Source organism: Equus caballus, chromosome 24 (assembly GCF_041296265.1).
Source record: "Equus caballus isolate H_3958 breed thoroughbred chromosome 24, TB-T2T, whole genome shotgun sequence".
Taxonomy (NCBI): Eukaryota; Metazoa; Chordata; class Mammalia; order Perissodactyla; family Equidae; genus Equus; species Equus caballus.
In genome coordinates this window covers 35,064,765-35,079,432 of record NC_091707.1, presented here as the reverse complement: position 1 = coordinate 35,079,432, position 14,668 = coordinate 35,064,765, and the positions used below count along the sequence as shown (strand labels likewise).

Sequence of the window (14,668 nt, the reverse complement as noted above, 5' to 3'; positions counted from 1 at the left end):
AAGGAAGGTATTGGGAACTTTGGTGGGGGAGTTTCAGTGGAGTTTTGGGGATAGAAGCTATAGTTTAGTGGAGCGAAGATGAATGAGAGGTGAGGAAGTATAGACAGCAGGAGCAGACAACTCTTTCAAGAAGCTTGGCTGTGAAGGAGAAGTTGGGAGACAGAGGGATGGCTGGAGGGGGACACGGGCTGAGGCACGGCTTCATAATATAGGAGAGATTTGAGCATGTTTAAATGTTGATGAGAAGGAGTCAGGGACGAAAAGGAGAGGGGTGAGCAAAAGACCATGTGCTCTGAGGAGGCAGGAGGGACGGGATCCCAAGCATGGTGGAGGGTCAGCCACTGTGTTGGGAGGGAAGGAGGAAAAGGTAGTTACGGATGCTGGTCAGTGTGTTGGCGTGGCAACAGGAAGTAAGAGTTTTCATTTGGTGGTTCTACTTTTTCTTTAAAGTTGGTAGGGAGATGATCTCCAGAGATCAAGAAGGGAGGCGATAGGACAGCAAGTTTGAGAAGAATGGTCATCGTGGAAATGAGAGAGAAAGCTAAAAAAGAACACAGGATTCCTGGGGAGGGTTGAGGGCTGAAGTGAGGTTGGAGATGGGACCAGCACACTATTAGCTCCAATCCGTGTGGCTGGTAATTTTATTTGCCCGTGCTCAGCAGCCCAGATATAAGAGGCAAAAAGGAGAATGGTTTTACTGACCCAGGCAGGTGTAATCAAAGAACAGTAGGCAAGAGAGTTGATACTGGGCAGAGAGTGATTTAAAAGATGGCTCATGGGGATTCCATGTTGGATAGAGAAAGAAATGATGAGTGAGGGGAAGCCTGAGGACAGAATAGGGAACTCAAGGATTTGATGGAGTTAAAGAACAGATGAAGCAGAAGTGAAAGTGGGAGAGGCAGAAAGCCATGAGCTGATCCATCAGAGTGGGTGAATTCATGATTTCAGAGATGGAGCAGTACCCAGTAATGACACATCAAGGCTGTCTGAAGTACAGAGGGAATGAGGTCTTGAGGAGATGGTGACAATGAGCTTCTAGGATTCGGGATGACTCATCCACATTGGTGGTGAGAAGACTTGAGGTAGGGAAGACGGTGAGTCCAGGGCTAGAGTCTTCAATGCAAGAGGAGGACTGGGCCTGAGGTCAGGAAAAGACAAGGGTGAGGCTGGGGTAAACATTGATGAGTGCTTGATACATCTCTAATGAATACATGAATGCGTGAATCAGTGAATAAGTGAATGAATGAATGCATCAACTCAGACCGGTCTGACACATTTTGGGAACATCTAGCCATAAATCCTGAGATTCCCAGAAGAAACACTAGGCTCAGAGAAGCCAAGTTACTAGGAGTGTACAGGTCTCGGGTTATCAGCAGAGTTGAACATAGGCAATTCTTTACAGCCTAGCCTAGCTGAGAGGCTGTTTGAGCCCTCTAGTCCTGCGTGGGTTCTGTGTGGTAGCCACCAGCCCCTTGCAGCTGTTGAGCACATGAAATGTGGCTAGTCTGAATTGAGCTGTGCTGTCTATGTCAAACACACACTGGGTTTTGAAGACTTAGTCCAAAAAAAAAAGAACATAAAATATCTCACCTTTAAACATTGATGACATGTTGAAATGCTAAATTTTTGGATATATGGGTTAAATAAAACACATTATTAAAATTAATTTCACCTGCTTTTTTTTTTTACTTTTTATATGAAACTTCTAGAAAATGTTAAATTACATATGTGGTTCACATTATATTTCTCTTGGGCAGCACTGCTCTAGGCCTTGGTCAGTAGCCTCTGCAATCCTGAAGGAAGCCCCTGTATATTGCACGTGTTCAACCAATAAATTAATAAAGGCACCACGTTGAACTTCCACACACACCTGTTGACATAAGTAAAATCTGAACTCTCAAGGGCTTAAATTTCCTATAAACAGGAAATCTCCCTCTAAAAGAACATTTTAAATCCCTTAAAGTATTGCAAACCTCCCACTTACCTTGTAGATAGGTCTGCATCCTTGAAACCACTCCACGGTTGATGGAGATGTTTGTCATTGCCTTCATGGTTATCACAGTTGAGATGAATTGAGGGGCTCATCTGGTCTCTCTTCTTGGAACGTTTCTGACGTGATGAGCTCCACATGGTGCAGATTATACCTGTACTTTTCCTCTGGGGAAGGCTGAGGCTGCCTTTCTCCAGGCCCAGTCTCCTTGGAATCTGCAGTTATGGCTTGCTTAGCAATGCCATATTACAGTTTGAAAAGCCCTTATTTCTGCCAGAGATTGTGGAAGATGACCCTACTTAGCGGTAGCAGAGCTGTTTTTGACCTAAATTCAAAATATGTAACAGTAAACACTGAGAGCTTATGCTGGGTGAGAAAACGGAGGCTCCATGAGGTCCGGTGACCTGAGAGGCTCCATGGGTAGGAAGTGGCAGAGCCAGGATCTGAACTCAGATGGTCTAACTCCAAAGCTTGTGATTCTCACATGATCCTCTGCTTTCCAACATAGCTGCTTATGGATCAGGAAACAAGAGGGCATTCTTATTGACCTCAGGAAAAGCCTCTGAAAGAACATTGCATCAGTTGGCCTGACACATGTTGCCTACACATGCATCGAACAGCCCAGCTGAGGGTAGGTCCTTTAGCAGAGGTTCCCAAACTGTACACCAGAGGAACCCGGTCAGTGTTGAAGGGCCCCTTTCCGGACCCGTTAAATGAGAATTCTGGGAGTAGGGCCTAGGAATTTGTATTTTTAAGACATTTCGAAGAGGATAAGGGAATCCTCATTTCACAAAATGATAAACATAATCTCTAGATAAGTACCTGGATTAAGGATCTGATTTGGAACTTGGACTTCTGGGTAACTACTGGGACAAAATGGAAGGAAGGTACAAGGAAAGTCTACTTAGGCCACATCAAAGGAGTGGGCCTGACTTCAGGGCCTCCTTAGGTGGAGCTAACACTTCTGAGTTAGTTTCTAAGAGGCTCCCCAACCTTCAGATGGCCCCTGGGGCCTGTGTGTCATCTTAGGCAAGGGCTGTTGCCTGAAGATAGACACTGCCTCTCAAGGTAAGGAAAAACCGTGGGAAGGCCACAATACTGACTCTCTCCTTCTTTCTCCTTTTAGCCTCTCAGTGCTATGATGTACCCGGCTGGTCCTGGATCTGGTGACTCCCCAGAGGGCTTCCCTGAACAACCGAGGCTCCAGCCACAAATTGGAAATTGCACAGCTCAGACACTGGGTACTGAAATTGGGAGTATTATACAGTCCTTACTTCTTCAGAGTGTGGTTGGGGCAGAAGATTGAAGGTGGGGTTTGGCAGAGACTCAAAGAGATGGCTGGGTAGCACAGATGTGATGGGAGACCTGATCTTCCTTTCGTGACATATGCTTTGTTCAGTCAACAAAGATTTACTTGGTCCCTACTACGTGTCTGACACTGTTGTAGGTACTGTAGAGATACCTCGATGAAAACCAACCAACCAACCAGGCTTGGTCCCTGCCCTTGTGGAAGTATTTTCCGGCCCGTTTCTTGACTCCGTTACCAATGGGACACCCCCTTTTTTCCAAATTCGGTAAAAAGAGGGTCAATTTGGAACAGGACGGGGAAGGAGACAAAGGTGTGGACTCAATGTGTGACCTACACCTAAGCTGGGGAAGACGGTAGAGTCAGGAAAAGGAGAAAAATAGAGAAGAATTCGCTCTCTTTTCTGGGCTGGGAGGGGTGAGATTACGAAGTCAGGGCTGGGTGAGGCCTCAGAGAAAGTTCTCCCTCCCCGCCCCCCCTTATTTTACAGATGCGGAAACTGAGGGGCGGACAGGTTATATGGTGGACCCAAGAGGGACCCCCTAGTTAGGCGGCAGAAGTGAGAATAAAACTGTGGCCTCAGAATAATACTATGCACGCGCCAGAGAGATGCTTAATTTTAAACTCCGGCGCTCCGATGGCAGCCGGGAGCCGGGCCGGCCTGTTGCCATGGGAACAGGCTCCCCGCGGGCGCACACGTGGCCCTCAGCTCCCAATAAAGTTGTTGTTGAAGCGCAGCGCCCCCACGTGAGGCGGCCCGGGGGCGGAGTCGGGGGCGGGGCGAGTGCGGGGCGGAGCTGCAGGAGAGCCTGCGGCCGACGCGAGGCTGGGAGGTGGGCGCGGGCGCTGGCGCTGGCGCGGGCGGCCGGCCATGATCGCGTCGTGCCTCTGTTACCTGCTGCTACCGGCCGCGCGCCTCTTCCGCGCCCTCTCAGGTACCGGCCCCGCGTCCTTCCCGGCGGGTGCCGGGCCCGGGTCCGCCTTGGCGGGGCCCCGCGGAGCCTGGGCGGTGTGGGCGCGTCGGACCTCGACCCCCGTCCCCCGGCAGCGCCCAAGTGCGCGGAGGCGGCCGGCGGCCCGGGGCGCGGGGCCTGGACCCCTGGGCGCCCCGGCCTGGCCGACGACCCTCGCGGGCCGCCCCCTCCCCACGCCGGTGGCCTGGTGGCGTTGGGCCACAGTTAAGGAGAACGGGGCTGGGGAGAGGCAGGAGCCGACCCTCCCTCTGGCCCGGGGTTGCAGAGATGCTCTGGCGCCCGCTGAGTCACTGCCCTGGGAGGGGAGAGGGTGGGCACCTCGGGGTCGGGGAGGATGCCCGCATCCTCCGTGGAGAGGGGCTGGTGGGCCCTGGGGTCTCCCGGGTGCAGACCTGGACGTACCTGCCTTCCCCTGGCCTCGCTCCACCCTCACCTTTCACTGCCGCCTGTCTGCTCTCCTGGCTCAGCCGAGTCTTTGGTTGAAAAACGGATGCTCAGAATCCGATGTTTAGACCTCAGCTTTGAAGCTCTCTCCGGTGCGTTGAGGGAGAGATGTGGCGGCGTGGAGGCAATGTCCAGTTGAGACCTTAGAGGGAGGAGAGATTTATTCTTTCACTTCTTCCTGATCTGCCTGCTCTCCCCATTCCTAGTCTTTGAAATTCCCGAGGCTCCTGGAAGACCATCAGTTCCTCTTTCAGATCCCACAGAACTTCCAGACTTTCTCTGACAACTTAAGGAGCAGAACTAAGAGGGACTTTCTTAGAAATAAGAGGTCCAACTGTGTATTCCGTGCTTTTCCTTTCTGGAAGTTTACACCGTGTGTGTGTAATTTATGATATATATATTTCATATAAAAGATTGTTTATTTTTTACTGTGTGTCTGCCAGTAGAATGTGGGCTCCAGGAGGCAGGGCCTTGTCTGTTTTGCTCCCTGCATTTCTAGTGCTGGCACACTGCTCGGAATATAGTAGGCACTCAGTTCAGGAATATCTTGTGTGTCCATGCTTCTCAGGAGTGAGAAGCTCCACAGAAGGAAGTGTTTTCAGAGAACTAAAGCATATTCCTTTAACCATGTTGCTGTCATTTCTGGAACTCTTCCCATGTGCATAATTGCAGCCTTAGTGGCCTCTACTAGTCCCGATGTTTCTAGACCAGTGGGCAGAGTTTTAGGGATCTCAGAGGAGGGGCTACCTACCCCTTCCCCCCGCCCCCACACCTGTTAAAGTAGTCCCGCTTGTATTAACTTTGTGTATTTGGTTTCTACAGAATATTTTCTTTTTTAATAAAAGGATTCTGCTGCAGAAAAACAAACCACCACCACCAATGAAAACCTAAGTTTGAAAGCTGGTAACCTCACACATGTGAACCCAAGAACCTCTGCCGTCTGGTATACGTAGAGGATATTTCAAGGGCAGGGAATTAGCATGTCCCTGAGACCAAAGCCAGCAATCTAGCCCCTGAGTTTAAAGCAGAGTTTCCCAAACTGGGCGCTGTTGACACCTGGGCCTGGGTCATTTGTTGTGGGGCTGTCCTGTGCATTGTAGGTTGTTCAAGAGCATTTCTGTCCTCTAACCACTAGATGCCAGTAGCACCCCCATAGTTTGACACCCACAGTGACTCCAGACAATGCCACATGTCCCCTGAGGGCAAAATCGCCCCTGGTTGAAAACCACGGGTTTAGAGGGAAATCTGCATAGGCCGTAAATAAGATAGTGTCTTTCAACATTGGAAACATTTTGAAAATTTTCTTGCCTTAAAAAAAGATAGAGTGATCAAATGATTCTCTGGTGATCGCAGGTCATTGTCCTGTGCTGTAAATAAGTGATTTAGTGTGTCGGGGGGTGTTACTTGCACCAAAATACTGTGCTTGGAGTTGGGGGCTGTAATTTCAGAGTGAAACTCTTGCTTTCTTGCCTGTTGGCTGTCATTTGTGGCTGGTGTAGCAGAGAAATGACAGCTGTCTCTTGCTGTCACTTGGTAGCTTCTCATTTACAGCCTCTGATGTATTAGGGAAGGGGAAAGCTGATAATGAAGTTTGTGAAGATTTATGAGAAGAAATCACTTTGAGAAGAGGACCACGGACCTTTGCTAAGATTTTGAGACAACTTTTTGTCTACTTTAGGATTTTTCTTTTGGAATGCATTCATAGCTGAGGAGATTTATGGAACTAGAAAAGCTCTTGGAGACTGTCTAGTTCAAACTTCTCTTGTCCTCATGTTATGGTCAAGAGTGAGTCTATCTGACTAGGGGCATTGTCCAGAGTCATATCGTTTTGTTAATTTTGGTGTTAGACCGTAACCCACACTTTTGATTCATGGTCAAGCGCTGGTTCCAATGTAACATGGTTCTTAGAATCAGAGAGTCGATGTTTAATAGAAGTTTTAACTTCCAGATAAACAGGATGTGGTTATATGTGATCGTCTCTGTCCTAGGTTATGTGGGCCAGCCATTCTTTCATTCATGCACTGAATATTTATCAGATCCCTACCATATAAATTAGTTAATACGTGTAAAACACGAGAACAGTGCCTGATACATAGTAAGCCCTTCTCTCATGATGCTGTTCCAGGCACTAAAATGGGCAGGCTCAATGATGGTACAAAGACCAGCAGAGTGGATATGATTCTTGCTTGTGTGGGACTTACATTCTAGTTGGGAGAAGAGTGTGGGTTGGGTGATGCTGTCATCTTAACATGGTATTTTGGCTTTCTTCTTAGATGCTTTCTTCACATGTCGAAAAAATGTCCTCTGGGCGAAGAGCTCGTCCCCCCAGGTAGAGGGCAGCTTTGCCATGGCCCCTCGGGGCCCTGACCAGGAGGAGCGCGAGGGCCTGCTGCAGCAGTGGCGAGAAGAAGGGTCGAGTCAGGTGCTCTCGACTGTGAACGAGGGTCCCCTCGTGGATAAGGGACTAGCCCAGAGCAGTCTGGCACTCCTGATGGATAATTCCGGAGAGCAGGCTGCTGCTTCAGAGGACAAGTGGTCCAGCAGACAGCTGAGTGACCTGCGGGCTGCGGAGAACCTGGAGGAGCCCTTTGCCAGGGAACTAGGAGAGGAGCCACTGCCAGAGGTCGAGGGCCCTACGTGGGCAGCTGTCCCCATGCAGACCGACCCCCAGTATGCAGACTGTGCTGTCCTCCCAATGGGTGGCCTGGCTGCAGAGCAGTGGGAAGAGGACCCCGCAGTGGTGGCTTGGAGCATAGCACCCAAGCCGATGCCCCAGGAGGAGGCTCTCATCTGGCCCTTTGAGGGCCTGGAGCAGTTGCAGCCTCCCCAGATGGAAATCCCATATCACGGTGAGTCTGACAACTGGCTGTGTGCACCAGGGCAGCATGTTGTGTCAGGTGTGGGCAGAGCCATTGCTAAAGGGAAGACTCTTTTGTGGGGACCTCTGCTGCTGCATTCTGTTTTTCTCAGAATCTCGCAGTATCAGATCTAGAGGGGCCTTAGACATCATCTCATCCAGCCCCGTGATCTCATACGTGAAATAAGCACAGTGCGGAGAGGTAGCGGGACATGCCTAAAGTCGCATAGCTAGGGAGCAGCAGAACTGAGAGCAGACCCTAGTTCTGATTCTGCATGCTACTGTTTCTCTGGCGGTGACCCTGGGGCTCCCTGGGGGTAGGGATGGAGAGCTCTCGGGGCCTCCACTCTCTGCCTCAACGAGAAGAACTCCAGTTTTGTCTGTATTACATAGTGGGCTTCCATGAAAATTTGAGGTATGAGTTCCGTGGTTCGCACAGGTTTGAAATCCACTGTGCAGCTCCATGCTCTAGGGGAGGTGGGGAGGCGTTGTGGTCTCTAGCTACACAGGCTTCTTCCAGGTTTAGAGGCCAGAAAACACCCAAGGCTGAGATTACTCTAGAAATGTCTTTAACTTCTGTTAAGCACATTCATCTGAGTGATTCCCCAGAGACCCAGGGATTTATCAAAAGTAAGAACTTGTCAGCCTATATTTATTGAGCATGGACTAGGTGTGAGGTACTGTGCTAGGTACTGGGGATACAGTGGGGATACAGGCCAAGATTGTCTGGCTTTGTTGCCCTTACGGTCTAGTCTGAGAATGTCCTTAGAATGCTGCTCAAACTGCTGCAGAGGGATGGGTGATAGGGGAGATGAGAAAAGGAACTTTACTCCGGAGTGGAGCTGGCCTGTGGATAACGTGTCCTTGTTGTGGACTTCTTCCCAACCCCTTTGCAGAAATCTTATGGCGAGAATGGGAGGATTTCTCCGCTCAGTCAGATGCTCAGGGCCTGGAGGCGGGGGATGGTCCTCAGTTCCAGTTTACTCTCATGTCCTATAACATCCTGGCCCAGGACCTGATGCAGCAGAGCTCAGAGCTCTATCTGCATTGCCACCCGGACATCCTCAACTGGAACTATCGCTTTGCGAATCTTATGCAGGAATTCCAGCACTGGGACCCTGATGTGAGTGAAGGGGGGGACGCGCTGTCTTGCATTTGCTGTGGCTCTGGCCTGTTTCCCAGTGCTCCTAGAAAATGAGTTCAACCCCATAGTTGTTCATATGATTGGAATCCTGCCCAGGCCTGGAGCTGGCCTACCTGGAGTGAATGAGTCTCTGGCAGATGTTGAGAAGACTCTCCCCAGGTGCACAGTTCGCAGCACCTTTCTGCAGGGAGGGAGCCCGGAGGGATTCAAGGAGCGGGAGAGTCCAGCGCACGCGTCTGGTCTCAGCTTCACTCTGGGCCCAATCTTGCTGCTGGTGACTATCTAGGAAGAGTCAGCCCTGTGGGAAGTTTCAGTGTGACCCTGCCTGAGACCCGCAGCAGCTTCCCCCCGGGCCTCGGCGCCTGCTCCTAGGGTGGGAGTCACTCCACACTCTGAGTACTCTGGAATGACTGGTCTCCTTGTCAATTTCCCAGATCCTGTGTCTCCAGGAAGTCCAGGAAGATCATTACTGGGAGCAGCTGGAGCCCTCTCTGCGAATGATGGGTAATGCAGCCCCCTGGCATGTTGGCCAGTCTTTCTTCCTACAGCCCTGTCTGCTGTCTCCTGAAGGCACCGTCTTTTTCTTTTGTCTCAGTAAACCCTCAGTCTCACTGTGAGCTGGCTCCTTCTTTGCGTGGGTGAGAAAGAAAGTAGAGTTCTGCAGTTTTAAAGCAGTTCTGACCTATATTGCTGTTTAATCTTTGAAGTCACCGACCCTGTGAGGCTGACTATGTTACCCCATTTTACAGTGAGGAAACAGGTTCTGAATATTTGTGTGACCTGCTCAAGGTCACAAAGCTACAAAACTAGGACTGGTGCACTGGTGCACTCATCCACTTGTCAGACTCACCGTGATATGGGATTTCCATCTGGGGAGGCTGCAACTGCTCCAGCCCTCAAAGGGCCAGATGAGAGCCTCCTCCTGGGGCATTGGCTTGGGTGCTATGCTCCAAGCCACCACTGCGGGATCCTCTTCCCACTGGTCTGCAGCCAGGCCACCCATTGGGAGAACAGCACAGTCTGCATACTGGGGGTCGGTCTGCATGGGGACAGCTGCCCACATTGGGCCCTCGACCTCTAGACTCCATGCTTTTCCTATCAAGTTATGTTGCTTCTTACCCTCTGTCTCTCCTTCCCCTTCTAGCCATTCAGTCATCTAGTTGCAACTGTAAGGGAACCTCTGCAGACCCAGAATTGGCAGGGCAAGGACTTCCCTTTACTGAGCAGCAGGAGCAGAGCCTTAGGCGCACGGGCCCGGGCTCCTGCCACTGGTTGGAGAGATTCAGGCTTCAAGGACTCTGACCCGTCTTGTTGGTGGGGTGTTCCTTGCAGGCTTTACTTGTTTCTACAAGAGGAGGACTGGGTGTAAGACAGATGGCTGTGCTGTCTGCTACAAGCCCACGAGATTCCGTCTGCTCTGCGCCAGCCCTGTGGAGTACTTCCGGCCTGGTTTGGAGCTTCTCAATCGGGACAACGTGGGCTTGGTGTTGCTGCTGCAGCCACTAGTCCCAGAAGGCCTGGGGCAAGTGTCGGTGGCCCCTCTGTGTGTGGCAAATACCCACGTCTTGTACAACCCACGCCGGGGCGATGTCAAGCTGGCCCAGATGGCCGTTCTCTTGGCTGAAGTGGACAAGGTGGCCAGATTGTCGGATGGCAGCCACTGCCCCATCATCTTGTGTGGGGACCTGAACTCCGTCCCTGAGTCACCTCTCTACAACTTCATCAGGGATGGAGAGCTCCAGTACCATGGAATGCCAGCCTGGAAGGTGAAATGAGGGAGGCTGCTGTGGGGATGGGAACACAGCCGAGGGAGAGGTTCGGGTGCTGGCGTCCAGCACTGCTTCTGTGGCAGGGACCTCAGTTACGCCTGTTCTGGCTCTCTCTTGCTTTTCTTGTTCTGTTGAATAGCTTGTACCCAAGCCTGGAAGTGAGGAACTCTTGAGTGCCTTGGGTATATTGGAATCCTTTCTGTTTTTCATTAATTTATTTTTAATTTATAAGTAATACATAAGTATATCCTTGCAAGAATTCAAACATTATAAAATAAGACCAAAGCCCCTTTTATTACCTGCGTTCCCCACGTCTCCCCTTAGAATTAAGTAATAACTGTTCGAAGTTTGGTGGTGGTCTTCTAGATCGTTTTCCATGCATTTACAGTGATATCTGTGTTCATGTTGTAATATGTAATTGTAATCATAATTTACATTTATGAAGCACTTACTGTGTGCCAGGTGCTATTTTAAGTACTTTGTGTGTATTAACTCATTAATTTTCACAATTTCTATTGTAGTTTCCATTTTATAAGTGAGGAAACTAAGACATTGAAAAATTAGGTAATTTGCTTGCTTTAGGCTATGCAGGTAGTTAGTGGTGGAGCCAGGATTTGTAACCAGGTGGTCTGGCCCCAGAGCTCTTGCCCTCCAGTACTGTGCTGTGATTGCTTCTAACAGCTGATCTATACTCTATCGTGTGTGTATCTATAAACATGGTATATTACTGTATGTTTCATTTTGTAGCTTGGTTTTTCTCACTCAACAGTGTGTATGTGGATCTGTCTCATTTCTTTTAACTGCTGACTGTTGACAGCATAGCAATCCCATGGTTTTATCATTGTTAGTTTGGCCCCCCTCACGGGCTTTCAGCTTGTGCTGATTTCTTTATATGTCACTTAATCTCCCTGTTCCTCTGTTTTGCCCCTACTGATCCAAGTTATTGCTTAACTTTTGGCAAGGCACAGTGGGGAAAGGACACAAAGTGACTGAATTATTGTTGAGCACTTTCGGCTTTTATTTTAATGAGGTTACTCAAGCGCCAGCGACGTCCTGGTTGCCATGTGTGCAGAGCGAGCATCATCCTGCCAAAGGTGGCTGTAATCAAGGAGCTCAGGGAATGGGAAAAAGAATTTACTGAGTGCCTGCCGTGTGAGAGGCACCATTAGGCATAGAGGTTAAGGGCACTCATTTTGAAACCAGACAGTCCTGAGTTCAAATCCATGCTCTGCCGCCTTGGGCAAGCTACTTAACCTCCTTAAGCCCCATTTACCTCATTTATACTTTGGGGATATAATGGGACCAACTTCAGAGGGTTTATTTTTGTTTGATGGATTAAATAAGATAATGCACATAAAGTGTTTTCTAGTTCCTGCTTCAGTAGTTGGGAATACTTATTATCATCAAGATTCTTAATTGTATGTGGTGTTGTTACTCCATTTTATAGTAAAGGATATTGAACCCAAGAGAGTAGAGTTAAGTAACTTGCTCGAAGTCACACAGCTAGTAGATGACCATTGAGTCCCAGGTCTGTTTTACCTCAGATGGCGTACTGAAAACTGACTTCCTTAACGGGCAGAGAGGTTGTTCATCACTGCTCTCTCCCCAGCACTCAGCTGGTGTCTGGCACATAGTTGGCATTCAGGTATTTATTGTTGTTAAATGAAATAAAGGGGATTTTGCTGCACATGTTGGAGATATGCAGATGACTCATGTTGCCGACTGTTTCCCCTCCTGCGTTCTGTCTGCTCCCAGGATGCTCACTGTCTTTGACCGAGGACGGGGATGTAGATACGGTAAAGTGCTTTGGTGCATTTCCCATTCGGTTTGACCCTGTGGTTTCCCAGTAATAGGCTTAAGATGCTAGACCTCGATGCAGAAGATCCAAAGATCAGGATAACCCTTTTCCCACTGGAAGTTAAAGCCCTTGAAAGTTGATGTTGCCTGTGGAGAATCGTGTAGATTTTTCTCAGGTGAAATTTAGGGGACCAAATGTTCTCACGGGTTCTGTTCTCTTTGACTTGCACACCTTACTCTCTTACCCCCATTCCTGTCTCATGGAAATTTCAGTGTTTCCTGTAAAATAAAAAAAAAAAAGTAGGGGTTTTAATTAGCTCCTTATTGTTAACCTTCCCCTGAGACTTATGTGTTTTGCTTACATTGTGTATGTAGTGTGTGATTGTGTGTGTGTGCTTGTCCACATGCCCCAAAACATGGGCTGTTTCCTTTTTCCATCTTGGTTTCTTCATTCCCACCTGCTCTTTCCTTGTAGGTATCTGGACAGGAAGACTTCTCCCATCAGCTTTACCAGCGGAAGCTGCAGGCCCCACTATGGCCCAGCTCCCTGGGCATCACTGACTGCTGTCAGTATGTCACGTCCTGTCGCCCCAAGAGAGCAGGTGAGCATGCGCCACTTTCTTGGTTGGCTGTGCCTCCATGCCCATTTTGGAAGAAAGCTGGTACCTCAGTGGCAAGAGAAAGTGTAATCCCTTCAATTCTCTTAGCAAGTTCCTCTGTTTTCCTCACTGTCCTCCTCATGGTCACCCGATGATATGGACAAAGTTACATCATAGCGGTTGGAAAATCTCCTTGTCTTCAGAGCCAGACTTCCTCTGTGTCCCTGTGCCGGAGGCATCGGTGCTGAGGAGATCTCAGCAGGTGGCTCTCTTCCTTTCTTTCACTGTTTGGCTCTTCCTGGTTTACAGAGAGACGGAAGTATGGCCGAGACTTCCTGCTGCGTTTCCGCTTCTGCAGCATCGCCTGTCAGCGACCAGTAGGACTGGTTCTCATGGAAGGAGTGACAGACACTAAGCCAGGTAATGGAACTAAGCTTGTTTTCTTGGTCTTTCCTCTTCACCCCTGGTATCTATCAGTTATGTGGTTTCTTGGTGTTTGCTAGGTATAATTCTTAGAGATCAGCTTCTGGTAATATGTATGCTTAGAAGGAAGGTCAGTGGAGTTCACTGGCCATATACATACATGGATGTGCAATGTGGTGAGAACATGGGCCAGGAAGCAAGAGACCTAGTTTCTAATCAGCTCTGAGACCTTGAGTAAGCTGCTAATGACTAGCATGTATGTAGTATATTTAGGAGAGAAGATACATATGATGGGGCTTTGAAAATCATAAGGTGACAGTAGTCCTGCTCGTCATAAAAAGTTATTCCTACTGAGAACTTCCAGATTGAACATTTCAGAGTATACTTGACACTCTCCCCTTCTTGTCTCTGAAACCGCTCCAAAGCGACAAGGAGAATGGAAAAAAGAAATGCAAACTCCACCTTTGAGAAAAGTAGGAGATCTGAAGATACCTGAAACCAGGAAGCACAACACAGGTGGAATGGCTGCAGGAAGCGCTGGAGATGGTGCCAAGGGTGCTCGAGGAAGTATGGAGAGACTTATCCGTGGGGCTGTATGGATCTCAGAAGGAACGAGCAGAGTGCATTTCTTCAAGGTGAGGAGGGTACTTTGAGGCGCAAAACCCAAATCCCTTGTTTCATCAACAAGAATAGGATGCACAGGTTGTAAGAAGAGATTTTCTGAACCTGTTTGGTCCAAAGAGGCAGTGGAGGAAGGACTGATAAGGAATCAAGCCGTATTTGCATAAAGCAGAGAGGAGAGGAGATGCTCATACAGCGGCCTGTCTCGTTTGCCTGGAGAGGAGTAAAGATTGAAAGGGCTTATCCACGGCCCTGCATCATAAGGAAACTCCTGTTACTTGGAATACCTACTCAGTTCTTCCCTTACGTAAACTTTGTACAAATAGCTGGTACAGGAAAACCTCAGCTAATTCAAAGCTGGGCTGCCCAAAGGAACTGGCATGAGATCCATATTAAAATACCACACGGAAAAAAGGTGGAAGGAGCGGGAAACATAAAAGGCAGATAAAGAATCCTTACTTCAAAGATAAAGAGGGTTGCCATGGAGCATAGGAAAATTATGATTATTTTCCCATGAATAAAAAAAATTAAACAATTGCCTTTATAAAATAAGAGCACTAAAATAGAATAATTGCCTTTATATAATAAGTTCAGGCACATGGCACGACATTAGAAGATGAAATGTAAGCTGCAGAGCTCAGGAAAGAAGTGGAATAAAAAAATAAACATCACATAAAATGAGGGCAAAATGGGCTGCCGCACAAGAGAGAATAGATACTGCTGACAATAAGGCAAGAGACAGAG

General features: G+C 48.7%; 1 protein-coding gene across 11 annotated transcripts in view; it reads left to right on the top strand.

Moving 5' to 3' along the window:
- The window catches only part of ANGEL1 (angel homolog 1), a 66,324-nt gene that overhangs the window by 38,075 nt on the left and 13,581 nt on the right, over positions 1-14,668 (top strand). For 3 of the 11 annotated variants that reach the window (XR_011432246.1, XM_070250226.1, XM_005605366.4), the window contains exons 2-8: positions 3,117-3,231; positions 6,988-7,563; positions 8,468-8,694; positions 9,150-9,219; positions 10,048-10,481; positions 12,757-12,883; positions 13,190-13,300. Coding sequence is in view for 4 of the 11 variants with exons in the window: in XM_070250226.1 (XP_070106327.1) it covers positions 3,129-3,231; positions 6,988-7,563; positions 8,468-8,694; positions 9,150-9,219; positions 10,048-10,481; positions 12,757-12,883; positions 13,190-13,300 (1,648 nt within the window). In the remaining 7 variants the exon portion in view is untranslated. Of the gene's footprint in view, positions 1-3,116; positions 3,232-4,067; positions 4,232-4,611; positions 4,807-6,987; positions 7,564-8,467; positions 8,695-9,149; positions 9,220-10,047; positions 10,482-12,756; positions 12,884-13,189; positions 13,301-13,728; positions 13,939-14,668 lie in introns of those variants that run through there. The other 8 variants (XR_011432249.1, XR_011432250.1, XR_011432247.1 and 5 more) reach the window with 6 other exon arrangements.